The sequence below is a fragment of the Gallinula chloropus genome, assembly GCF_964237585.1.
Source record: "Gallinula chloropus genome assembly, chromosome: 20".
Lineage (NCBI taxonomy): Eukaryota > Metazoa > Chordata > Aves > Gruiformes > Rallidae > Gallinula > Gallinula chloropus.
This window is the reverse complement of record NC_140105.1, coordinates 7,340,630-7,368,234: the sequence shown is the minus strand read 5'-3', so window position 1 is coordinate 7,368,234 and position 27,605 is coordinate 7,340,630. Positions and strand designations below refer to the sequence as shown.

At 51.5% G+C, this 27,605-nt stretch overlaps 1 protein-coding gene across 1 annotated transcript; it reads right to left on the bottom strand.

The window, feature by feature from the left end:
* Nucleotides 1-427: 427 nt before the first annotated feature.
* AXIN2 (axin 2) lies at nt 428-23,375 on the bottom strand (the record flags this gene model as incomplete). The annotated part of the gene is made up of 10 exons (XM_084273549.1): nt 428-1,085; nt 5,302-5,469; nt 6,706-6,801; nt 7,478-7,696; nt 7,981-8,163; nt 8,304-8,800; nt 9,023-9,163; nt 11,056-11,158; nt 16,489-16,629; nt 22,552-23,375. The coding sequence occupies 10 exons, from the start codon at nt 23,373-23,375 to the stop codon at nt 959-961; spliced, it is 2,499 nt and encodes an 832-aa protein (XP_084129675.1). The 3' UTR covers nt 428-958.
* Between the last annotated feature and the right edge of the window lie 4,230 nt (nt 23,376-27,605).

The following is a 27,605-nucleotide window of genomic DNA, read 5'->3' as shown; positions in this document are numbered from 1 at the left end:
TAAGTACGGAAAGGGGAACAGGATGGCTTCTCCTACAGCTCTCCTGGGCTCGGGGTTTTGCCCTGCCTTGCCTCCAGTGAGGGGGGGCCCAAGACACCCTGCACGGTGCCTTCACCCCTGGCAACAGCAAAGCAAAACCCTCACCCCACAGAAATCCATGGACAAACTAACAAGTTGTTATATTTTATCTAATGTCTTGAGTGCTTAAGACCTTTATTTCAAATTAGAGCAGCATAGATTAAAATGCACCGGTCTCTAGATGATGGCAGGACAGTATTTTTATTTCAGTTTTATTATTATTAATTATTATTATTAGTTATTATTATTTCTTTAGAAAAGTTTTCTCTTCACTAGGAGACCTACCGGGTACAAGGGCACTCCTTTCCTCCTCCCCCATCACGGATGCGCTCACAGCCAAACTCCTCAATTTTAGACAGTGGGAACAATATAAAAAAATAAAATTATCCTTCCTCCCATCACCCCACTTCCCAGCCCCTCTCTTCTCCATTGTTAAAGCAGCATATCCAAAAACTGGACTTTAGGGAAAACAGACTGTTCAATAAATATCAATAAGGATTACTGTTAAGGTAAGCTATACACAGTTTCTCTTAGTCCATAGATTTCAGATCCCCAGGAAATCATATATTATGTATGGAAGTCTCTCAAACACGGTCTGCATCTCCAATAGCCAACAGTGGTCATGTTTTTAATAAATAGTTCAGGGTTTTTATCATCTCAGTACCCAACTCATGAATAATAAATGCCATTTTTTTTTCTCCTCTAAGGCTAATTCAGCAAAGTCTTCACAGACTTCACTTTTTTTTCTTCATTGGTTCAAAACTTTCCTTCAGAGTTTTGTTATTTTTTTTTTCCTCTCCTTTCCTTTCCTTGTCATCACTACTGTTATGGGGCCAAAGACTTTTCTAGCTTAACTTTTCTTAAGAAAACACAGATGCCATCAATCGATCCTTTCTACTTTCCCCAGAATCCTCCCTTCGTACATGGGCAGGATGGTTTCATCTTCCCAAATCTCTTCAAACACCGCGCCGCAGTCGAACTCGTCGCTTGCTTTTTTGAAGTAGTATCTGTGGTAAGGAGAATTAAAAACACAGTTAAAAAATATAAAATCAAAAGGTAAATCCAAGGATACTTTGGCAGTTCTTTTAACCACAACATTTCCAATCTCTCCCTCCTAGGGTGCTCCTCCAGTGCCCAGGAAACCCCCAGGGCTGCTCAGGTTCAGCGACACAAAAGCATCCCTGGGGCTGCTTCTGGGATGGAGGGAGCAGGGCTGTGCATGCTCCTCAGCAGTGGCAACAGCTTCTATGGTGAGTCAGTGCTATGTATTGGCAGTGGGTATCCTCAGCCATGAAGGAATTAGAAAGCACGACAAATCTCTTATTTAAAGAATAAATAAATAGAATTTCAAAGCAAAGCATTCTTAAGGTTCCCCTCTCTCCCCACCTTCTTTCTTTCATGTGTTTCCTTGTTTCAAGGCCGAAGCCCAACATTAAAATTAGCAACTGCTATTAAAAGGAGAGGCTTTTTAGGCATTGGGATGGATGAAAAGGAAACCATCCCAGCTTCCTGCAGCACGGGAACTGAAACTCAGTGGCACTCCTACCCAAAAAAAGGAATCAAAAAAACCCCACCCCAAAAACCTGTGAGTGGCTTGTTGGAACCCCCAAATGCCTGCTCCTCATATCCATTTCCAGTGACAGAACCTCCTGTATCTATGTCTGATGCTCCAAGCCCCGGGAGGCGCGGAGCAGCCCTGGTCCAGCCTGCGGGATGTGACACGGGAGGTCAAGTAGCAGTGTCCTGCATTCCTGCTCCTTTGCTCCGGGTCGTTAGATCATGAAGCCAACGCTCCCAGAGACAAAAAGCACCCCCACCCCTCCCGTGTCAAACAGTAAGGACCCCTCCATTATCCTGAATTAGACCGTTCAGCTTCTTGATTAAAGGTTCCTTTTATCCCGTTTGGAGCTGTCTCCCTTCTAAGGCTGCTTAATTGCATATGCACAAATGAAGGGCTTCCATTCAGAGGGGTAGCATTTAGGGAGCCTGTCCGTCTGCCGCCGCGCACCTCCTCGGACAGGCCTGCTCCCTTGGAAAAAGCACTTTGCCAGCTGATGGCCAGCAATGGAAAAAGCTTCATCAGATGATTTATAAAGAAAAAAAAAATTTAAAAAATATATATATAATAATTCACCCCCACACACCCTTTCCCTGTAGCTTCCTGACAACTGAGGTGGGCAGATGTTTGCTAGGGGAAAGGGTCTGTAATTAGTACTTTTTTAGGATGGGAAAGTAGAGCAGATTAAGCTCACTTTTAACAGTAAAACTGAAAGAGCCAGGGCAGGGCCTTAGAACTTAATTTGTTTGGGTTTTTTTAGTGACTGTTCTATGACACACTTTTCAAATACTCAGTAACAAACAGCCTGTAAATCTATTTGTTTTTAGGGTACCTCAAAAGTATCTTGGTAGGAGGGGATAAAAGCTGCCTGCTTAGTCTGCGAGGTGAAACCAGCCCCGTTCAGCCCAGGTACAGCTAGGATTTATTATCTGTAAAGTCATTCCAAGCCCCATTGACACATGTTGCATCTTTAATGGCTCAGCAAGGAAAAAACATCTTATTTAAGTCCTTCAGAGCCTGCACTCACTGGAATCAATGGCCCAACTCCCACCAACTTCCACGCTGCAGGTCAAGGCCACAATTCCCCAGGCCAGCAGCCTTGAAACGAACCCAAAAAAACCCAAGGCAAGTTTGAATGAATGACAAAGAACTTTCTCTTCCCTTTCCCCTTCTCCGCCCCTCTCCAGATAACAGCCGCTCTTCCCAGTAACTTCCTCCACCGGCCCAAGCGCTGGCTGTGTTTACAAAATTTTTATTTAAGAAAACATGCTATGACCTTTTACATAATTACAACCTTATTTCACAAAGTAAAAAAAGGGGGAGAGGGGGAAGAAAAGGAGGAGGAAAGCAAAAAAAAAAAAATCTATAATAAAAAATAATCCTCCCCCACAACATCTTCAAACGACTCGCTCTGCTCCTATTTGCTCAGAAAAGGGCTTTCCATTGAAACATATTTTATGTGGCAAACTTTGCTCTTTTCTTTTTTTTTTTTATTTTTATTATTTTTTGGGACATCTGGCACCAATCGAGGCGAGCAGGCCTGGCGTTACAGCTCTGTTTTGAACCGCTGCCATCTTCAGATTACCCGACACCACCCAGTTTTTCTGTGTGTGGATGTTTGTTTTTTGTTAACGCCATCAGTATTAAATCACTGCTTAATTCTCCTTTTTTCTTTTTTGCCTTTTTCTTTCTTTTTTTTGGCGGGGGGGTAGGTGGTTTGGGGGTGTGTGCTGAGGGAAGCACAGCGGCGATTTCCCCAGGCCGGGCCTGGCTCTGGCATGGCGGGAGCCCGTGGTACCCGCCTCACAAACTGATCCAATCAATAAAGAATTTGGAGAGCGGAGCATTTCTGCATGTCTTTGTGCATTAAATGAAAGGCAAGGGCTTCAAAGACATGCTTATTAAATGTGCCTTAAAAAGAAATCAATGCCAGATGTGACCAAAGCGGCCTAGTTAGTGCCTCCCCGTAACACACACGCTACTCCGGGCACTGCGGACCTCTTCCCTGAAGGTCACCCGCAGTTTCACTCAAAGTCCAGCCAAAAGTCAAAGCTTAGATCAAAATGATTCCCTGGAGGTACACACATTTGTGTAATTAGTTTCACCTTGTGTCTGTGCAAGATAAAATACTGGGCACATACCCAAGTTCCTTTTATAAATTTCTGTATTGTCTTTACCCAGGTGTAAAGGGGTAAGATCTAAGCAAAACGTTGTTTCATCCTTGTCAGTCACTTAAAAATATTTTCTAAAGTAATTACACTCTGACAAGGCACAAATAATTGCACCTAGAGGGGCTTCGGGGCTGCAGAGGCTTTAGGAGATGACTCCTGCACTTGGGCATCATGTTAGAAGTAAAAAAAAGTTACTGAAAATGAACCTAACATTAGGATTTTTATTTTGGAGGGGTGTGGGGCTACAGAGCCACCAGCGGACCACTACTGGGTCCAGGGAAACTGGTCTACAACTGGGGCATGAGGCTGCGTCAGCCCCATGAGGAGCCAGGAGAGGCTTTAGGGGCTGGAAAATGGCACAGCAGTGCAAGGAGCCCAGGGACCTCTTGTGCGGGTTGTCCTCTCCTGGGGGTTGTCCAGGTTGGGTGTACTTGCAGGTTGCTGCCATCTGATGGCAGCTGGGCGGGCTGCAAAGATGGTTTTGGGGAAGGACTTGGCAGGATTTCAGCCTCACTGTGCAGCAGCCACAGACAGAGCCCACCTCAGCAACCCCCAGCCTGAAAGCACCCTGGGGTCACCTACTTCTGGGCCACATAGGTGGGCTTCCCAAAGGCAGAGAGAGGCCAGCGATGGAGCACTGGTGGGGAAGCCCCATACCCAACCCAAGGGACCACCCAGAGATTAAATCTGAGCGGCCGGTTCCAGGACAAACCTTCTGGCTCTCTGACACCTCAAACTCAGCACAAATTCAAAGCTTAAAGATGGACCTTCCCTCTCCTCCTCACCCTTGCAGAAGTGGCCAACAAGTGATTCCACAAGTGCCTAGATCCACTGGGAAAGTACAGTTGGAACAGCCACCCTGAAGCCACTGCCATGGGAAAGACCAGTGCAGGGGAAGCAGTGGATTGGTTAAACTGGGAGCAGGGCCCTGGAAACCAGACTGGCAGGGCTTGTTGGTGTTTCTGAGGAGGAACTCAGTATTGCTGCTGGAGCTTTCCCTGCAGGGCAGAGGTTTGGGTTTTGGTTTTTTCCCCTAGTAAAGGGAAAAACGAGCACAGTGCATCTCAGTGACATGTCCCCTTCTCAGCCTTCTACTGACCCCCCATTTATAACTATATCATTGCAAAAAACCCCAATAAATAAATAAATTAAACAAGCAGGAGGCCAACAGCAAGAGGAATGCTGACCCTGGTTTGGAAACTGAACCCTGAAGCTCTGTGCCTGTGCCACAAAGCCATCCCAGCCTGCATCCTGGTGCAACTGGGGGAGGAGGCTGGGGAAGGAGATAGAGAGGAGGTGGTCCTGCAGCCAACCTGCAGCTCAGAGCCCCTTTCTCCATCTCCAAGTCGCTCTTGGTTTGAGCGGGAAAAGAGCAAGATCTACAGCCTCTGAAACAGGAGGTGGATGTGTCATTGCAGGTAGACCAGCAGAGCATCAGCTTATTCTTTCTGACATTAAAATACACTAAAGAACAAACAAATCCCAGGTTCTTACCTGTAATTTCCCTTTTTGCTCAGCTGCTCTTTAAAGTGCCCAAGTGTCAGGCTCTGGGCCTTTAACATCCTCCTGTAGGGAATTTCTTCTCCGCATAAAAAATAGGTGACAACCAACTCACTGGACTGAGAGGTGTGAACAACTGGCAGTTTCTTTGGCTCTTTGTGACTGAAAAACAGCAAACACACACAGAGCCCTCTCTTATTTTTCCACCGGAGAACAGGCCATTTCACCGCGCTCAACCCAACAGTGTTTGTGCCACACGTAACTCTGGTCAGAAATATCCTGGGTGTGATATTCCTGTCAGATATTCCTGTGCTCAGCCTGAATTCATCATGAGTTTGCCTGGCCCTTCACTGTGCTCCCACGCCAGCTCCCACTCGCTGTTGACGGCGGGAATCACAGCATCACAGAGCTCCCAGCCACGGGCAGCAGAGACCTTGTACTGTTATATGGATGGGAGAACCAAGGGATGGGGGTGAGGTGCTTGCTGGAAGCACCAGAGCAGGACTGTGGGGCAGGTGAGCATGCACAGGGGTTCCCTATGGGCTAACCTCCCCTGGGTGAGCCCTGGTATCATACACTTCTGATTTTAACAGGCTCATTTCATCTGCCATCAGACAAAGCAGTGGTCAAGCTTTCTTCTCATGCACAAAAACACCTGCAACCACCAATGACTACCAAACAAAGCCAAACCATCGCCAGGTTCTTCACCTGAAGTACACAGGAGATCTTATTTTTAATCCCCAGTGAGGATAAAATTAACTGGATATTGTCATCTGCGCTAAGAAACGCTTCCTAAAGAATAATTAAACCAATATTACCCAGCAAAATGGCAAGGCTCTAGTGCATGCCATGCAGCCCAATCTGCGCCTGCTTCTGAGGCAACGTACACTCGGCGTGTCAAAAGGTCACAAAGTGTTAGTCCGCAGTAATTTAGTCTTCCTAATTTGTTCTAAGTCTTTGTAGAGTGGCTTCAGAAAAAAAGCTGCTAGCAAAGACAGCTGGTGGACTTAAGGTCAACCAATTAAAAATGAAAGGCTCTAGTCAGGTGGCTCAGTCTGGACTTCAAACATTACTCATTGCTTAAGATGAAGAGGGTAAGAAAGAAAACTTTAATTATTTAGGCCATTTTAGACCTCTCTGTAGCAGATTTCTTGTTAAAAGAACCATCCTGTAATTAGACTAATCCAATCTTTGTCCACTTTACAGGAATGCAAGTTAAAAAGAGCCAGAGACAAGATTTGAAAATGTTTTGTTCTTTCTTTAAGAAGAATGTTTGAAAGACGAAATTTCAGATATAAGAATTTCCTCTCTTTTCAAAGCACAATCCGTTTAATGAAAATATAATTATGAGATATATATATATATTTCCCAAGCCTTTTCTGCACGTGCAATACTCACTCTTCTGTTGCTAGACTTGCATTGCAGAAAGGGGTGTTTCCCCCCTGAACGGCAGCGGAGTGGTTTCGATCCCTCTGCTGATTTGAGGTTGAACATCTGAAGTGGAGAGGGGGAGGGCAAGTGGGGAAGAGGGAGGGGAAAAAAAAAAAAAAGAGAGAGAGGAAAAAAAAACCCTTAAAAAAAATTGGTTGAAATACAATCTTCTTAATTGAAGTCTCCTGTGGGTCGTTAAGTTCGCTCTTTGTATCAACCCTCACATGTTGTAAACAATCAAAGGAAGAATTAAAAATGCTGTGGGCTAATTTATCCTTCCATACCCAAATGAACGATAACCAGTCCAATTCTCCACTTGGTATGTAGCTGGAGTCCGTCCCAGAGGAAAAATGGGCAAATTACAGCCATCAAAAGGGTGGAAGTAATAGTCTAGGATCAGAGCTGTTTGCACTGGGGTTGGAAGGGTTTGGTTGTGGGGTTGGAAGGAGGAGGCTCATCCCTGGGGCATGGCCACGCTGTGCCATCACACGTCCCCACAGTCCAGCCTCACGCTGACCCTCTACCTACAGGGAGAACCCACTGCCTTGGCCCACCATCAGCCCAAGAGTCAGCTGCAGATGAGCACAACCAGCACCCAGCAAACCTCTCCTGACCCTGCTGCTCCTGAACCCCAGTGCGGGACCAGGACTATACCGCCCACAGAACCAGGACCATCCCCACCGCGGGACCAGGACCATCCCCACCGCGGGACCAGGACCATCCCTCCCATGGCTGTTACCGTTGTTTCTGCGGTTTGGAGACCTCGGCGAGCCGGCGGCACGCTTCCTCCAGCTGCGCCAGGGTGTTGGGTGGGGTGAGCGGGGGCATGGCGGGGTCCTGGACGAAGGGGTGGGCAGGCTGCGCCCCACGCGGGTGGCTGCCGGTCCCCCACGGGTGGTGGCGGCCGGGGGCCCCCTTGGCGAAGTCGGAGCTGTAGGCCTTCTTTGTGCTTTGTGTGCTTGGGGAGGGGAAGGAGTCGGGTTAGAAAAGCTGGAAAATATGACTTTAATAGCAGCTCCTATTCTGCTCGCTCCCTCTCAAAAGTCTGTCATAACATGAAAGGAGGTTTATTGCCAAAAACATGACATTTTTGTGGTTTTTCTGGTTCTGCGGAACAGCTTTTATATTAAACCGGAGGAGCAAAGAGTCTCATTTGTTTTTAGCGATTGTAAAAATAGACAGCCCATGTAATATATAAATATTTACCGGGAGCGATACTGCTGCAGACAGCTGCGTATTTACCTATGGGGCTTGTGCTTATTTTGTCTCTCGCTCTCCAGCATCCACTGCCAGACGTTCTGCGCCCGGTCCGACTCGCCCCCTGGTAGCTGAACCCCTCCAGGGCCAGGCAGCCCCCCGTCCCCAGCTGGCAGGGTGATGCTCTCCGGTCCTCTGCCCGGCCTCTTCGGCAGCGTCCCTGTCCTGCTGATGGCAAGAAGGGGACACAAGCCCACTGTTAGCCCCCTGCGCTGCTGCGGGGCTGTCAGGGTCAGTTCCCCTTGCAAGGGGGATGATGGGGTGATGGTTTGGGGTAGGTGTAACAAAGACAGAAGCTCATCGCTTACCTGAAGGGCTCCAGCGGAGGAAGAGGGGGGTCTGTGTTTTTCGGGTGGCCCTTGCACTTGGGGTAGCAGTAGTAATCGCTGCCCGCAGGGCAGCAGCACTGTACCCGCTGTGCCGCCTCCGCTTCGATCTGCTCCTTCGTCTTGGGCACGGTGTGGTGGTGGATGTAGTGATGGTGGACGTGCTTGGTGGTCTGCTTGGTGACAAATCCCTTACCCACCAGGGCGCACGCTGCTGGCGAGGCCACACCAGGCTGCAGCTTGCCTGTTGGCAGACGGTCGGGGGAGCGGGCACGGGGGCTGTGCCGGCCCATGCCAGGAGACTGGCAGCCGGGGGTCTTCAGCACGCGGGAGAGATGCTCGTCCAGGATGGCCTGGGGGTCTTCCTCATAGCTGCCGGAGGGCAGAAGCGAAAGTGGGTGCTGCGGATGCTGAGGGTTCACTATCTCCCGACTGCTCTGCAGGCTGGTGGGGAGCTCCAAGCCCTCCTTCTCCTCGTCCTGCCAGCCAAGCAATGGTGAGGAATAAATACAAGAGGACGGGAAGCCGGCAAAGCACGCGCTGGAACATCCCCCCCTCACCCCTCCAACAGGATCACCAATGGCAGTGTGACCGAAACACATTGCTCCCCGTGGGCACGATACAGTCCCCTCCTGCTCCCCTCCCCAAAACCATGGCATGCAGTGAGCTCTGCCCGGCCCCAGGAGGGTTAATCCTCCTACCTCTTTGATTTGCTGCAGCCTCTCCTCCAGACTGTCCATGGTTTCCTGCTCCAGCTTCAGCTTCTCCAGCCGGGAAATGAGCTCCGCGGCGAAGGCAGCCGGCTCCACTGGGGTCATCTCCTTGGGAAGACGGTGGGTCCTCTACAAGGAGCAGGGACAGAAGGCACAAGGCATGTTTAGCGGGCGGCACGGGCGCTTAGCCGGAGCGGCATCGCCAGCCCCGCTACGCTTGTTGTGTTTCCATGTTTGGATGAAAAGACGACCACAACTAGGCATGGTCTGCTCTGGATTTTTATGAGCTAGTGCTGTGGCCTCATGGAGTGACATCCTCCCCACCAGCGTTTGCCTTCGGCAGGAGCAGTTGGTCGCACTCTGAGGAACCCCGCTTGTTCTCTCTGTAGTACAACCAGCCCATCAGTAGCTACTCTGAAGTAGAAAATCTTCAAAGACTGTTGTCAAACATCAAAAAAAAATATAAAAAAAAAAAACCCTCTGAGGTGGGAGGGAGAGACTTTAACTCAAGGAATAAAGTGAGTATAAACAGAAAGGAGTTGGAAATTAAAAAAAATAAGATGGGGAGAAAAAGGGAAAGGAGAAAAAAAAAAGGAGAAAAAAAAAAAGTCAAACGGTTGCAGATCAGAGAAGTGCTGGTAATTTATTTCCTGGCTACACACTGGGCACCTTTGAGGTAGTGTTGTCTCAACAGTGTCCTAGATCTCTTCCCCCCCCCCTCCATCTCTTTGTACAGAAAATGAAGAAAGCTGCTGCAGGCTAGCGGTGCTACACTGCTGAGCTTGGCTGCCTCGAGCAGATCTATCAAGGGAAAAAGGGAACATCTCCAAATCAAGTGCAGAATATAAAAAGGCAAAACGTGAATTTCTGCCAAAAGAAGCAAACATGGCAGGAAAAGGGGGCGGGGGGGGAAGAGGAAAAAGAAACCACCCACCCAAGTCTGCCCTCCCTCCTGCCACCCTCTTGCACCCCACTCCTCTCCCCTACTCTCCCTCTCTCTCTCTCTCCCTTTTTTCTACCCCCCCACTCCCCCCTGAAAGCAGAGAGCTGAACTGCCAACTCTTTCACATACTACCCACCAGATGAGGTGGGGCCTCTCTCCGGCAACCACTTAGCTCCAGAAATGATGTGAGGGTAGAAAAAGGCCACTCTGCTGGAAATTGTCACTCTTACACAAGCTGGCTCTATTCAGCCCCTGATCAAAGCACTGCCTTACAGAGAAAGTCGATTTGCACGCCCTGGGACAAAATAATCTAATTTACAAGCTCAGGCTATAGAACTTTCTTTATGGAGGAAGGGAAAAAAATACCAAAAAGAAAAACCACACAAACCACCCCCCCTAACCCCCCCACCAAGAAATATCATCGATGATTTCTTGCTGCTTAAGACAGCAGAAAGAGGAATTTTAGCATATTAATCTCAAGACAAGATAAGTTTATACTTGTCTGTGTAAACAGTTTATTCACTGCAGGAACTGGGAGGCTGCAAGTCAACCGAATTAGCGAGTCAGTGAGTTAATTTTCACGAGTGCGGCACCGCCGCGGATCAGATCTCCTCAACACTGGGCGCGTATCGGCCGCAAGTGTCGCTCGCTTGGGAGATCCTGCTTCCCGCCACCTTACGGACCGTGGGCTTTAGAAGGCCGCAAGGCCAAGACCCAGTCTGCTCGCCACCAGTAGAGGTGTCAGGGTGGTGGCCAAAGCCAAGGCTCCCTCTAGACCCAAGCAGGGCATCTCTGTTGGATTTAGACTAGAAGGACATATTCAGTGCCCCTCAAAATCCCTAATTAGCTCCCCTTGTCTTTCAGGGAAGGGCCATGACGTGACTGTACACAAGCAGGTATTTTTAAGGATGCTGAGAGCGCGTGGCTCCTGCCCACCACCATGCAGCATCTCTTCTCTGGCACCATACTGGGATGGAAACGCTCTCCTCTCCTTGCCCTTTCCGGCCAGGTCTGGCCACTCCCAGCCCCAGCATCTGCCACAGCCACCCCATACCCTGCAGCTCCCACCTGAACTTACCGGAAAATGAGGTAGAGAAACTTGACCGTTGGCCTTGACACTCCGATGCATCTCCCGCTGGAGCTGCTTCTTGCTCCCGATTCTGTATGGGGGGATCCCATCTCTGCACACGGAAGAGAGGTCACTGTCAGTCAGGGCTCTCTCCATAGTCTAACCAAGGTCCTTCTCCGTCACCTCTGAAACCACCCAGGCATGCTACAGGCCCATGTTCCCAGAGGTACTGAGCCCTCTGGACATCACCTGAAGCCAGGAGAAGCCTCTAACAGCTGGTGGCTCAAGAATGGCTTGTGTCACCATCTGCACGGCTGTGCAGTAATCAAGCAAAAGCTGAAAAGCAAGCTGAAGGCAACTCCACATGGGAAGACAGCCAAAGATCCCATCAGCTTCACTTCTGAGAACAGAAAGGCCCTTCCAAAGCCAGGTTTCTGCTTCTGCCCTTTATTCTTCTTGCATTTCCATCCCTAAATTACACTCTCTGAGACCACAACTTTCCTCAAGCTGTTAATCAATGGGGTGTTGGCACTATGGAAAGAAGAAAGAAGGGGCTGAAGAAGGATGTTCACCAAAAGGCTGCTCCTAATCTCCAGTCCTTCTTAAGATCCAAGAAGTTTCTCCTGCCCTGAGGCTGGCTGGAACAGGCATGAGCAACTCGGGCTGTACACTCTGGGCATGACATTGCTCCCCTCAGCCACACTGGATCATGGCCACAAAGCCATGAGAAGAGACCAGGCAAGGAGCACAGGTGGGAACAGCCCCCTGCACAGCTTGCTGGAGGCAACACAGGGTGTTTTCACCCGGCCACACAAAAAATTACCTCATTTAGGATTAAAGGGCCTTCGACAGACAGTGAGGACAGCCGGAAGAGCATGCCTGGAGATCCTGAATGTCTAATTCCACCCCTTCCCTCAGACTGGCTGAATATCCTTGATCTCTGGTCCCATCCCTTTCATCCACCTGCCCCCACACCTGACTCATCTCCTGAGCAGAGAGAACAGCTCCTGCCCAGGAGGAGCGGCAGTGGCCTAGCAGGCAGTGGTGGCCCAGAGGAGCCCGTGTGGCACAGCACCCCTGCGTGTCACCTCCCACAGCTGTGGTGGGCACACACTAATGTGTTTTGGTTAGGAAAAGCAACAAGGATGAGACACAGACGGAGACAAGGCACAAGGGAATACCTTCCTGGAGACACCAGGTCCCTTCTCCTGAGTAGGAACATTAGATGCCATCACGGCATGCTCAAGGTTTAAATCATGCCATCGCAGGCCTTTATGAAGATTTTGGCCAAAACGTTCAATTGCCATTAAATTGCTTTAATGAGCAAGATTAAGCTGGAAAGCCTGGAGCAGAAGATTGGAACAATTTCATCTTAACACACTTAGAGAGCATTCAAGGACCGCTGATGCCACAAGATGTGGCATTCAAGTCCTTGAAGCCACAAGACGAGCATAAGCCGTCTCCAGCCAGAGTCAGGGACACTCCTTATGCTACATGGGAAAGGACCTAATTGTCCTAATGTCACCACTGCACAACATGAGGCTCTGGAGAGCGCTTTCTGAGGAAGCAGCCTGGCCCATGCTGGCCAACACAGCCAGCCATGGCCACCAACCGTAGCCACCAAGCACGTCTGCTCCACAAACCCAAGGAGCAATGGGGCTTGGGGCACACGACATGCCTTAGTTTTGGGGAAGGGTGGGGGAAAAGCATATCTAAGGTGAAAAGCAAATCACCTCTACCTTCAGAGAGCATTTGATCAGCGAGGCTTACTGAGATAAGGGTCTCCTAGGGAAAACTTCAGTGCAGGCAGTAATGAGTAAATAGGCCTTGTAAAGGTAAGAATAAAGCCAGCATGAGCACACTATATGCAAATGTACCTATGGGACCAATCCCGTTAACATATTCAATTAAAGAGGAGGTGTCCCCTATGAATGGGAGCACAAGAGGTGGGATGGGGAAGAGCAGGGAAGCAGCTGAAGGTCTGTGCATCCAACACGAGGCACCCAAAGACATGACCAAGGGGACAATAGGCAGCCCTGAAGCTCTTCTGCGCTCCCCACCTCCCTCCAGGTCTGCAAGCACGAGATGCCATCCCCAACCCCTCTGCTCTGGCCACCAAGCTGGGAGCTCCTCGCTCTGGGTGAGACAAAAACTGTTCCTTCCAACTAAGACTCCACCCAACATCCTGCTCCTTCTTGTCAGGAGGGCATCACAACTTGTAACAACACAGGGAATTTAAAGGTGATGGAAAATAAAGGTGTTTGGCTGGGATGGGAAGGCTGTGAAGCAGTTTGGGAAAGGTAGTCTGGGGAGTGGGGCCAGGCTCCTACAGCTCCTCCATGAGTGGTGGAAAAGCCTTGGTGTTCCACCCAAAACAAAGGGAAAACAGACAACGTGGGAGTTACAGGGGTGACCAACAGGCAACCCTCAACTGCAGGGTGGACAGATGGATGGAGCTGGGCTCAGTTCAGCAAGAGATATGTGGGTGGGGGGAAGCCTGATGCTGAAACAGACCCCCTGCCCCCAGACCAGGAGAAAGTGCCTCTGCAGTGAAAAGTCTGAGCTTGGCCAGATGTTTCGGCACAGGACAAGGGTTAAGCCTAGTTCTCCAGGTGCCACCTCTCCCCCCTGCTCCAGCAGCAAACATTTGCACTCACTTTCCTGGCTACTAAAAGTTGGGGGCTGAAGAGCTACAGAGTTTAGGCACTAAATAGTAGAGTTTAATTATAAACATTTCAGCTAACCAGGCTGGGGCTAAGCCAATCTGTTTCTGGGGGAAACACTAGTTTGAAGTCTTCTACCCAGTCAGCTGCCATTTAAGCTGAGCCAATTATCTTAGCCTTTTGACTCAGATGTGCCTGACCTAACCTGAATGTAGTTTTACTGCTGCTTTGAAATATCAGACTCATGCGCATATGCATTCACTCCCATCTTCATTTGGCAACGGCTCTGAAACAAGCCTCTGATCTTGCCAACATCAAAAGCCTGGTTTGTAAGATAAGGTAATATTTGAAGTTTGCTCAGCAGCATTCCCCTGTGTCCAAAGTAAATCCATAAATAAGATATAAGCAAATAAAAAAAAAATAAAATAAAAAAAATCCCCTTTCCTCTCCCCCCACCAATCAAGAAATGGAAATAGAAATTTGCAGGACGCTTTGTGGCTATCACACAGTACGTATGGACAGACTGACCCCAGCTTCTACAATAATTGAAAAAAAAATTTTCAAAAGGCAGATTGTGCATTATTTGGAGACGCCTCTTACCTCCAGCACAGTTCATTCAGATTTAGATTTATTTAAAAAGCCAACAAAACTCACTTTACTGCTATGTCTGACAGACTTTTCCAGAACAAGTTTTTCCTCTTCAGTTGATACCAATATAAACCAAAAGAACTCATTTGCATTCGCACTGACGGAACAGAATAAACCCGGGTGCTCTGCTGAGGGGGGTAAAACCTCGCAGGAGGAAGAGCACCTGGGTTCAGCCTGGGAAAGCACAGTGGGGTCTGTGCCCCCGACGCCTTTACAGCATCTTGGGCAACCCGCAGAGCCAGGTGCCAGGAACGGCTGCGAATCCCAAGCGTCTCACTGCAGCCTTGGCAGCAGCCCTTCTCCTCCGCAAAAGAAGTTTTACATCAGCCTTAACTTTAAGCCCAACCTCCAAAACTGCCAATTTACCTCTCCCACTTCCAAAAACACCCAGCATGCCTTCCTGCTTCTGACCCAAAGGACAGAGCACAGCTCTGGGGATGCCCAGGGTACCGTCTCTGAGGCAGGAAATATTCCTCCAAGCTCCGCCATCCCGCTTCCCACCCCAGCCCTCCCCACCGCCCCCCAACCTGGAGCTGCGGGCAGTTTAATCAGCCAAGCTTCCCCAAACTCTCACAGCCTGCGCAGCCTATTGTTACGGCAGGAAAAAACAGGCAGGCTCCTTTCACGCGCTGCTTTATGGGGAGCTCCTATTCACTTGTTCAAGCAAATTTCAAAGCGGGCTGCTGCCCTCTCATCCCCGCTAAGCTCCCCTGGACTAACAATGGGCTGAAAGCGATTCAGTTAAGCCTTTCATCCACCATGCACTTTATTTCTCACTCAGTGCTCTCATCTGTATAAGGCCTACAATTGGCATTGCTGTGAAGAGAGGGTATAATCCTAGCCCTGTGAATCCCAAGTGACCCTACACTGGTCCAGAAATGACTAACCCAATGAATGCTCTGTTGACACATGATCACATACAACCAGAGCCAGTAAGAAGAAATAAAGAAGTCACCCTATGATTCAGCTCTTTTATTTAATGCCAATATTGTTCAATAAGGGAATCTGGTGGGACAACAAACTATTTTTTTCCATAATATCAGTTCAAAACACACATGCACATTTAAAAATAAAAAAAAACAACAAAAAACCAACCCCCCCCCCAAAAAAAAGCGCTTTTGTTTACACATCAAGGATTTCTGGTAAATCCCAGTTTCTGTTGTGCACCATCACGCAACACTGTTGACTTTAGAAACCCAGCATGCAAACCTCCCTGAGGAGTATGCAGTTATCGCTGGGCACGCCTGATGGAGACACCAGAAAAGTTCTACCCACAAGGTGAGGACCAGGACTGTGGGCTGTTCTAGAGCACGCATATGGAAGCGAAGATCATGGAAACACAAACAGCACATTCTGCCCAGTTGAAGAAAATGGTCCTTAGGAGCACTGAGTGAGTCTTACAGCCTCCTCCACCCCCAGACACACCAGCACCATTTCTCTGGGGACAACTGAGGGACAACAATGGTCAAATTACTTGCTCCCAGTTGCACGCTTCCCAGCAGAGTCAGGAAAGACTAGACGGATCCTGCAGGTCCTGGGCTCAGCCACAGCATCATCTCTCACCCCTATGCTCCTGAAACACCCAGACCTGATCCGTGCAGCTCCACGCTAATGGCTCTTTGAAGACTGCCCGAGCCACACCAGATGAGCAGCTATTTGCCCCTTCAGGTCACTGGCCCTATTAATGCACATTCTGACATTAATGACAAACCTTAATTACAGAAAGTACTTCCTACAGGAAGTAATCTCCTCCTCTTTGATGACTGATAACTAGTTAAGGAAGCCTGGCCTTAAGACAAAGGCTCAGGGAGATACGCTCTGCGGGTTCGTCAGGCAGCCCCATTAGCGCAGGGCACAATGCGCCTGCTCAGCCACAGTTGCAAAACAACAATAGAGGGATTCATCATTTCACCCCATCCGATACCTCCAGTGACTGTGGGATGACCAAGGCCACCGTGCCCCACTACACCTCCTGGTTTGGGCACACACTGCAGCCCCGAGTCAGCAGTGAGCAGAAGCAGGGTGACAAACCCAGACCTGTCATGCCCGTAAGACCCAACGGCACACGGGCGCAGACGAGGATTGACAGACAGCGCATCCCACAAGGACCCGGCCAACGCAGGATACTTACACGCTGCTGTCCGTCATCGACATGGAGTCGTCCGTCAGGGCATCACTAGATATTTCACTGTCGTTGGCGCTGGTTGCTGGGGCAAAGACATAGCCAGAATTCACATGGTATGGGTTAACGGGATCATTCCTCTTGAAGGACCTAGGGACAAGCAAAACAGGAACCCAGTTACCAGCCAGTCTTCAGCTAGAGAGAAGCACATGAGTTCCATGGTAGCACTCTCCTTATGGGAACCACGTGCACTGGCTGGTCAACCTCTTCAGAAGCAACTAACCGTCCCCTGCTCAGACCAGCAGGAACCAGGACACTCTCTGTCCAAACGCACCCAAAGCCCAACTTTAAAGGTGTTGCTTTTAGCACTGGAAATGTGCTGTAGAAAATCTCAGGAAGCACTTCTACAAACTTTGATACCTTCCAAGACTTGGCCCTTAAAGTCTGACACGGCCCTGCTGAGGTCAGCAGTTTTGCTGTTGACATCCGCAGGCAAAAGATCAGGAAATTCATAGCTCAAGACCCACTGAAAGCCATAGAGATACTACTAAATGCTTACACCTACTTGAAGTCAGGAGTTGGGGTCCCTTCGGGAATACAAATTGTGGTATCTGTGTTCCCTGAAACTCCTGGAGTGGGACCACTATGGTCAGCAGAGGGATGGACATGGCTGAAGTCTGCTGGCAGCCTTGGTGTCCCAAAGAGGGGTGCCATCTTCCTGGCACCATAAAAAACACACAACAAAAAGGCACGGTTTTGAGAACCTACAACTTGTTCAACTTGTGGGTCTGTGCATAGACTTGGGTGGGGAAGAGGACAGGGGATGCCAGGACAGGAGCAGCAGGATGTGGACACGTGGCTAAGCAATGCCAACACCTCCAGCTTCACTTGGAGAAATAAACCCAGAGCCCAGCCTGGATCTTTGAGTTGTGTACCCAAAAGCAGTCACACAAAAAATTCATGGGCAGCGACACGGGCTATGATGGAGCGTGACAGGGTCACCACGGCAGGGTCACTGCATGGGGAGGGGGGTCCTGGGCATCCTCCTGCCCGCTGCCTCCCATTACTCCAACTTCCCAGCCAGGATCAATATACATACCTTCAGCAGGCGATAAGGGGATTATGCAGAGAGGTTTGAAAGCCCCATGTTAAGGTGCACATTTTGTTCCTCTTCCAGGGAAGGATGGGGTTGTTAAGCTTCTGCCTTTGTATATCAAAGCAAAAGGCCTTGTCATCTGATAAGGGCTGCTGATTTTAATAATTAGGGCCACTTACCCGGGACTGGGGGCCTAAGGAATGTGACAGCAGGCTCCGCTTGGGTTTTTTTAATGGGCTTTCCACCTCCCTGCCCCCACAGGGGTCGGAGGGGACCAGCTGGGTTTAAGTGAGCAGCAATGTCCTCCCACCTCCCTGCTCTCCATCCCTCACAGCCAGGCACCCCCCCCACCACGCACTCCTGCTACAACAGCACCGAAAACAGGAGCCTCCACAAAGGCTTAAAAAAAAAAAAAAGGGGGGGGGGGAGATGTGGAGAGAAAAAGGTGGGGGAGCATGGTGGGGGAAGATGGGCCTCTCTGGTATGAGAGGCGCGGGGCTGGCTGCAGGCAGGTATTCAGCCCAGCCGGGGCTGCATTCCTTTCCAAAGGAGGCCAAGGCATTTCTGATGGGGAGATCAAGATGTTAAAAAATATGTATCTGGGAAGGAGGAAAAGGGAAAGAAAGGAAAAAAGAAAAAAAAAAAAAAGAGATAGCTAGGAATGCCACAGGAAAGAAGTTAAATCTTCAAAGATAAATTAATTCCACATGTGGGTGAAAGCTAAGTTAGCCTACTACTACTACAACAAAGTTCCTCTAAAGCCCACGTAGCCTTCTACTCTGCTGCAGGGGGCTGTGCAGTCCAAATCACTGCTCCTGGGTCCTTGGTGGGCTTCTGGGTAGACTGCACAAGCGATGATCGCTCTGAGACCACCTCAGGTCTCTAGAGCACACCTGAAGACTGAGGGGCACAGGATGCTCCCCACCACAGGGCCACCACCTTGCTGGGAGGTGTCTGGGACATCCCTGGCCCCATCCAGGGGGACTGTTTGGCCACCTTCTTCCAGCAGCTGAGATTGCTGGAGAGGCTGGGGTGGAGGCGGAGGCAGCGGGTCTGTGTGAACATGGACCATGGAGAGGAGGTGTGTCCAAACACAGCATCTGGAAACGTGTCATTAGAGAAAGTGGCCAGAACTAACTGATCTTCCCATCCACAACGGGCACCAACTCACCTACCAACACATCACAGCCAGACAAAAATAACCCCCTGTAGCCTATATATCTTTAAAGCAAGCCCCCCCCCACTCCACTCCCAACATCCTTTAAGAACACCAATGGGGGCTGTTCCACCACATTTCTCTTTTAAAATTATTTTTATTTATTTATTAAACCCAGCCACCTTACTAACAGTAATTGCACCCAGATGCACCAAGTTGCCTGCAAGGACTTTAAATTCCAGGGGAAAGCAGTGGTCTCCTGCCGCAGATGCTGCACACACACACACACACACATACACACACACACCCCAGCTCCAAACTCAATATGCAAAGTGTTTTCAGCTGTCAGGTAGCAGTTGCTCTGGAGCTTCAAGGAGAATGTCTGATGTTTCTCAGCCTATTCTTATCTTAATGCAGTGACACACAGCATGTAACTCTCTCTATGCTGCGTTGGGCGATGGGGTATCAGAGGTACTAGAATGCTGGGGGAATTTCAGGGGGACTGGATTTCAGGGGTTGCATCCCCCTGTTATGAGGGGGTGGTTTCAGAGCATGGGAGTTTTGGGTTTGGGTTTTTTTTATTGTCAAACTCTGCTCCTCAGAAATAAAAGCACTCTGGCAGTTCAAACCGCAGAATTACAGAGAGAGAGAAGAAAATCTACAAGGAGCACTTTGAGGCAAAACTGAATCTCATTAAGTGTTTTCTTGAGACAAACATCACTGGGTGTTTCAAGACAAGGAGGAAAAAAACCCAACAAAACCCAACCCTGCATGCACAAACCTGAAAAAAAAAAGTATATTTTAACAAAACTATGTTAATCACAGCTTCCATGCTCTAATTGTAGAACACTGCTTGGAGCATAGCTTTACAATGGCATCATTTACTTTGATAATTGAAGCCAAACTTGGTTCCAATAACTTCACACACAAGGAGCTCCACCGGCGGGTCCTTTCAAAGGCCAGGAAGCTCTGGGAGCCGGCAGAAGGCCATCTGCAAGCCCCAGCCTTCCCAAAGCAAGGCCAGCCCCGCTGATGTTGGAGCCTAATGGGAGGCAGATGAGTCCACCTTGGACTGAACAAAATGCAGGGAAGGAAGACGCTCTCTCTGCGCACACAAACACGCGCATGGTAAATTTAGAAGCGTGGATAAATAATAGCTGGAATTCCTGGAGCACGGGGCCAGGTCCGGCGCAGCGTGGGGAGGCCAGTTTTAACCACACCGCAGCATGCAGGGGAGGGGAGTCACTTTGAAGGACAAGAGGGAGGTTCTACATTCAAAATATTCCCCGTATTAGGGCTCCAAATATACGCCCAGCAGTCTGCACACACACGCCTGCCCCGCAGCCGGGCACAAACACCGTGTTTTCACTGGGCTTCTCCTGTTCCTGTCCATCACCGGAGCTGGGGCCGAACAGAGTCTTTCCACTTGGCCAGTTTCTGTGGGCTCCCCCTTTGCCGTGGTTTTGGCCGTGACTCCGTGCCCTGGGATTTCCAGGCGCTCTCCTGTCCCGAGATGGATCTGTTCCTGCCATCGGGCGCGCTCAGCCCAGCACTCCCGGCTCACACTGGTATAATCACACTGAAACCCGCTGAAGCGAATGGCAAGAGCCAGCCCTGAGCTTCCAAAGCTTCCAAACTGTAACACGCGGAGCAGAAACTCTTTAATTCCATCACACCCACGAGGAGGGAGGTGTGGTTTGGCCACTCACCAGGAAAGGACTTTGTTTCAAGCATCAGCTCCAATCCTAAACACCACCCTAACTGCTGAGCGATAACCCATCCATATGCTCCTCGGCTTCTAGCACATGCACACACAAGTGGCTTCACAAACGGGAGAGCTCAGGGAGGAACTGAGAAGCAGCTCAGCTTGACCTCCCCTCTCTTTGCATCGAGATCTCTTGGCCCCATGGAGAGCAAAAGCTCCTGGAAATTCAACAGAAGGTGATCAAAGCAAAACGCACCACCTAATGTCCTAGGAGGGAAGATCTGACATGTGAGGAACAAGCTGCATTAATCCCCAGACAAAAAAAGAAAAGAAAAAAAGGGAAAAAAGGAAAAACCCAGCACTAATCAGACAAGCAGCGACCATCCTGCCAGAGGTCTCCTGGACAAGGCACATGTGGGTTTGTGGCAGGGCCTGCAGCTCTGGTAGAACATTACAGCCAAGCCCTTCCAGCACTGAACACCAACAAAGGCTGAGAGATAAAAGCATCAAACGTCCCCCTCCTGGAAAGCAAGCGAAGGGCAGCAGTTCAAACCAGGTTCTGCAGAACAGCAGATGCTCAGACGGGCATGAGATGAGGATACCAAAACCCAAGCCCCCCACAGACCAGCTGCCAGCAAGTGGCCCCCCCACTCTGTCCCCCCAGCAGGAAAGGTCCAGAGGCCACGCTGGGATGAAGCGCATCCCTCCTGCCTGCAACCCCACCCATCACCCCTCCATCACCCCTTGGTGGGCAGGGAGGGACTCCAGAAGAGGCAGAGGACCAGAGAGGCCCCTGGCTCTGCAGCACCCTGACAGGCAAGAGGACCCTCCTGGCGAGTTGGTCCCGGGAAGCCGGGCACAGCTGGAAGCTCTCTGCAGGGCAAGGGAGCAGGGTGCGCTCCAGCAAAGCCTCCCCGGGAGAAGCCTGATGCCCTTTGATGTCCATGAATCACAGACACGCTCTCAAAATTCCTGTAAACGAGATGTCAAACACTCACCATACCAAACCCCAACCTCCCGGGCCCGCGGAGGAGAGCGCACATCTGCCAGCAGAGCCCTCTCCTCTCAGCCCTGATTCAACAATCCACATTTATGGCAAGGGTGGGGAGAGGAAAGAATACATTTTCAGAGGATTATACAACTCATCATTTGCTCATCGGAGTCTCTCTTTCCCATCCCCCCCCTTCACTTCGAGATGGCTCTTACTTTCTCCACCATCACACCGCTGTGCCATCAACATTTCCAACAAAAGGGCTCAGCAACACAGGCACACGCCAAGACAAGGGCATGGGAAGACCCTGCCACCACACAACGCTCCCCGCATCCTCCTGAGCTGCCATTAGACACGACTACGACCCAATGAGTTTAACTTTGAACATGCTGCCAACAGGAGAGCACCAAGGATGGACCGGAGAGCACCAAGGACGGACCACGACTCTATACCTGGAATCTCTCTAGCACCTTAAGCACTCAATCTGAAGCATTCTCCTCTATGCAACAGCTCAAAGCCAACCCTAAACGGCTCTGACACGATAAAACACCCAACGCGATGGGAGAGGCTGTACATCTCTCTCTCACACACACACAGGGTCAAAATAAAAGCAGATTTTGAGCAAGTTGCAGAGTTTGATGTAATAAGTGCATACATTTCCTCCTCCATGACCGCACAATTGCTTCCCACATAACCAACATAGTTAAACACTGTTTGATGGTGGAGTTGGGGAACTAGTAGGTTACATTATTCATGCGTCTCTATGATCCACTCTACTACTGTTCTTAATAGGTTTGAAAGTCGAACCAATAATTAACGTATGTCCGGAGGACATAGTTGCTATGAAGTTTTTGATCTACAAGAGAACTGAAAGAGCCAATAGGGCTTAAGAGCACAGTATCTTGTTTTTCTCTCTACAGAGTGGAAAAAAACCCCACAAACACGGCAAACACCCCCCAAACTCCAGTGTTTGGAGGTGTGGGGAAGCCCCCGAGCTCCCAACCCCATGGGAGGCTCAGCCTCCAGACTCCCCGCTAGCTCCCAGCACCCCAACAGCCTTCTGAAAAATCACTCTCCAAGTCCTCAAAGTTAAACCAAAGCACAACTTCCAGCAGCTCCCTTACCTGTATCCGTTCTCGATCGTTTCCGTAGCTCTGACATTCGCCGTAACCCTCAACGTCTTGCTGGATAGTCCAACTACTGAAGGCAAGATTTTGTTTTTAAAGTCTGCACAGCTCCATTCCTCTTCTTCATTCAAGGTCGGGAGATAGCCACAGACAACTTTTAAGCTCCCCAGTCCGTTGCTGTTCATGTAAGCAGGATTCTCTCCTCCACTCCTTACGTATTCGAGGTATATATCAGAAGTTAAAAACATCTGGTAAGCATTTTCCTCCATCACGGTCTGAATCTCAGTCTGTGCCTGATCAAACATGATAGAATCTATCTGCTGCTTCTTGATGCTATCCCTTATGTAGGTCTTGGTAGCAGGCTTGAGCTGCTTGGAGACGATGCTGTTGTTCTCGATGTACCTTTTGTAAATAGCTTTGGCTACTCTTAAAGTTTTGGTATCCTTAAGGTCCATCTGCCTGAAGCCATTGCAGGCAAACCAGAAGTCTAAGGTATCCACACATTTTTCCCTTTCCAGGAAGGTCCGAAAAAGATAGGCACCATCTTGATCTCCCAACAAGGAATGCAAGGATTTGGTCCATCTGGCCAGGGGGGAGTCTGGAGATGCGCTGCCTTCCGGCTCCCCGAGTCCGTTCTCATTCCTCCGCGGGGCAGGAGGCACCGGCATGGCCTTGAAGCTTTGGCTTTTGGGGAGGAACGAGCTGGCGAGTTGCGGGCATGGTGCTTCTCCTTCCTCCCCCGGGACAGGGGGTCGGGGGGCGTCTTCCCTGAAGCTGCTGCTGGGGTCTGGGAGGTGGGCGAGGACCACAGCGCTGCTCATGGCTCCGGAGCCCGATGGGGAGAGGGGCTCCCAGTTGCTCCAGGAGCTGCCTGCGCCTCTGCCTTCCTCTGCCTGGAGTCAGCAGGGGATCCTGTGAGCCTCCTCTCTGCACAGGGGAAAAAAAAAGGGGGGGGGGTGGGGGGAAGAGAGAAAAAAGGAGTATTGATCTAATCAAAACCAGATCCTCCCAACATCAAAGACAAAAAGTAAACAGGCTTTTCAACTCCTCGCGTTCAGAAAAAAAAGAAAAGGGGAAAAAAAAAAGCGCCAGGCGAGAGAGGCAGGGCAGGGGAGCGCGGCTCTATCGCCGCCCCATCGCCACTATCCGCGCCGCTCCGCTCAACTCCCGGCGCACTTTGAGCGATGCCGAGGTTGGGGTGTGGGGGGGGGTGGGCAAGGCGGCTTTACCCCCCCTTCCCCTCCCCGACAGCTCACGGCAGCACTGGGCGTCCCTGCCCCGGCATCTGGTTTCCATTTTGCACCCCCCAAACCTCCTCGCCCTCCTCCAGCGCGCACGTTGCGCGCCCCGGCAGCACCGCGGGGCCGGGGGCGGCCCGTCCCGTATCCCGTCCGGGTGTCGTGTCGTGTCCCCCCCCTCCTCCTCACCCCGCGACGGGGAGCAGCGCTCGGGAGAAGGGGTTTTTAGGGCGCTGCTGCGCGGGAGCCAGATGCTGGAGCAAGGACTCAGCACCCACCCCTCCCACCCCCCAAAAAAAATCGGACGGGGGGGGGGGGTGTTTAAGGCGCGGCGGCCGTACCTGGGCACAGCGGGGCATCCCGGGCCCCCGCCGCCCCCCCCGGGCCGGGAGCCATCAACCCCGGCTCCGGAAAGAGGAAAATAAATAGAAAGCAGCACCGGGGGAGGGGGGGGGGGAAGGCCGGGGGGAGCCCCCGGGCGGCTCCGACCCCGGCCGGACAGAGAGCCCAGTGCTGGGCCGGCGTGCCAGATAATAAGAAAATAATAATAATAATAATGATGATGATGATGAAAACCTGCTCCAGAAATGGCGACGGGCTGGGAGGAGAGAGGTCGGAGCCGAAGCTGAGGGGGAGGAAGGGGGAGGAAAAAGTCCGGAGCTACTTAGATCCTTCGAGCCCTGTGCAACAGCCCACCCCAGCCGCGCCGGGCTGGCCGCGCCCGCGGAGCCACCGCGCCCGCGCAGCGCGGGCACCGCAGGAACCCCGCACCAAAAAAAAAAAAATAAATTAAAAATTAAAAAAAATATCATTTAAAAGATAATCCGTCTTTAAGAGAAAAAGAAGAGCCGCCGGGAGCACGGCCCGCTGCCCCCCGAAGTTGCCACTCACCGCGGAGCCGGAGCTCTCTGCGCGCCCGCGGCCCCGCCGCTCTCCGCCGCCGGCAGCGCGCAGGCTGGCCCCGCTCCCCCCGCGCCCCTCGCTGTCCTTCCTCCTCCTCCTCCTCCTCTCCTCCCCGGCGGTGCAACCGCATCGGAGAGCATCAGGAAGGGGGGGCGAGGGGAGGGGGGGGCTGCGAGGGAAGGAGCCCACTGCGATCCGCGCCTCCCTCCTCTCCCTCCCCTGGTTATTTATTTTATTTATTTTAAATACAAAAGCGCTGGTCCCTCCCCCGCCTCCTCCCTCCTTACCCTCCCCCCTCCCTCCCTCCGCCCGTCCCCCCGCCCCTCCCCGCCCCCCCCCCCTCCGCGCCCCCGGGCTCTCCCCGCCAGCGCTGCGCGCATCAAAGCGGAGGCCGGCGGAGCGGTCCTGCAAGGGCGGTAGCGCAGCTCCGCGCCGCCCGCCACGCTCACACGCACACACAAAAAATCCAAAAAGAGGAAAAAAAAAGACCCAGGCCCCCCAAAAAATTACAAAATGAAGAAGAAGCGGAGAGAGCAGCCACTGCCCCGCTCCGTGCTCCCGCCTCCGGGCAGCCCTGCAGCGAGGCGTGGGGGGGGGGTGGTGGGGGTGTGAAGCTTCTCCCCCGGGGGGGAAGTTGCGGTGGGGTTCCCCCTTCCTGCGGGAAATACAATTATTACATTTTTAGGGGGGTGAGGGGGTGGGGAGGGAGACACGGGTTAATTTTCGTTCTCTCCTCCTGCACTCGGCATCCCGGAGCGGCTACAGAGTTGCCAGGACCTTATCAAAGGGAAACGATCGGCAGCCGCCGCTCCACCGTCCCCCGCGCCGCCGTCGCCTTAAAGGCGCAGGCTCACCCTTCCGCGCACCCTTCCGCGGGCCGCGGCATCGCCGCGCTGCCTCTTCCCGTGGCCAGCCGGCGGGCTGTGGGACAGGAGGTTACTCGTAAGGATTAAGAACTTGGCGAAAAGTTTTCATCTCGGGGAGAAAATGGGGCGGGTCGTCCCCGTCCCCCGTCGCCGCCCCCCCCCCCTTTTAATAAATAATCCGAAGGCATGTTTTCGCTCTGCATGCTAATTAAACAATATCTGATTGCAATATAACTGGCACATCAGCAAAACTCGGTCTGCAGTTGTGTTCACATGTTCCCCCCCCCCCCCCCCCCCATCTGTTAAATATTAAACAGACACGGAATGGAGGTTTTTAAACTTCACACAAAAGGTTTTAATTAGGGGTTGGCCCCCAAACCTGTCCTCCAGATCCAAGGCGCCTTCTGCCCTCCTCCCTGCCCTGCTCCAAGGCTGGCCAGTGGGGACTGGAGCTGGAGGTGGCCCTGCCACCCGAGCCCACCTTGCCCAGGGCCAGCAGCTATGGCCAGGCTCTGCTTTCTGCCTTGTCCTCCACCCTGCAGCCCCACTCTTGAAATCACACCTACACATAAGCAGAACACGCATGTGCCAGTCCCACCACTCCTCGAGTGCTGGGCAGGGGCTGCCACAGGCACCACCACCTAATGAGCCGCAAGTCTCCTTCCGCCCAAGCAACTGCTGGGCTCAGTTCCTCATGAACCCCCTTTTCCAAGGAAAAACCTTTGGAAAACGAGCCTGCTTCCCTTCAATTGCCTGGCCTGCTGCACACATGCATATGGGGCCAGGAAGGTGATGGCAGGGCAGCATGGGCAGGGGTGTGCAGGCAGCACGTGTGGCAATGCCTCTGGCAGAAATAGTGGCACCTTCCATTTTTGGTGCCTGAACATCGCTTAGGGCATCTCCTGGGAAATGCAAGAGCAAAGCACAGCCTGTCATTGACCAGCCCTTCTCTGCTGTACCCCCACAGGGGCACATGCGCTGCTCTGTGCCCCCAGCCCACCTCAGGGGCAGAGTCCAGAGCTGCCTGTGCCAAGCAGCAGAACACCCTCAGCCCCAAGAAACAGAGCCAAGATGGACCCCACTCCCGCCACCAAGGTCTCCATCAGCCTCGCCTACTCCCCTCCTGCCCTGCCAACGCCCCACATCTCTACAGCGAGGGGGGACCCCGCAGCGAACCCCAAGGAAACAACGAGGTGCACGGGACCCCCGTGCTGGGGGGAGGAGGGGACAGCACACCAACTCTGGTCCCAGGGGCTTAATCCAGTCCTGAATGGGAGGACAGAAACTAGAGCTGTGGCCATAAACCCACGCCTCTCCTGTCCCACCCCAAGCCGCCTTCTCTCTATGCACCGTTGGAACAGAAACTGGTTTGCAACATGGCTAAGCAGGGCGCCTGGCTGCGCCCCACACCGAACAGCTGCCCATTTCTTCCTCACCCCCAGGCCCTGCGCAAACCACTGTCTCCACCAGGACGACAAGCAAAACCCTGAGGAGGCTGTGTGTCGTGGTAGCCCTGAACGCGGCATCCTTTCAAGCTGCAGTTTCATCAGCCATGGGATGGCTGAATCCGTGCGAGCCCCATGCACAGCGCAGGGAGCCAACCATGCACATTATTAGGTGCTGGGCCTGGGCAACCTGGGCTAATCATATGAAATAGCAAGTGGGTGAATTTGTTGCTGCCCAGTTAGATGTTTTTCAGGTCTGGGAACGGCTACCGTTGGGCACAGAAGGCAAACTATCTGCCAGACACACAGGCCAAGCAGTGAACGCTGTTTCTAGGCACAGCAAGCAGTTACAAATTATTCCAATTACTAATATTTTTGCTGATGATGATGCCAAGTATCGACGTGCCACTGTGCCTGATGCTCCCAAGCCACACAAAGCAATCTCTGGGAGACTGAACAGCCTGTGCACTCCATGGGATGGTGACAGTGAGAACACGCCCAGCCCAGCACCTCCAACCACCAGAAGCTGATCAATCACCTCCTTGTTCTTACATCTTGAACATGACTTTGAAATGACGTTGGTGTAAGAAGTTCTCTGT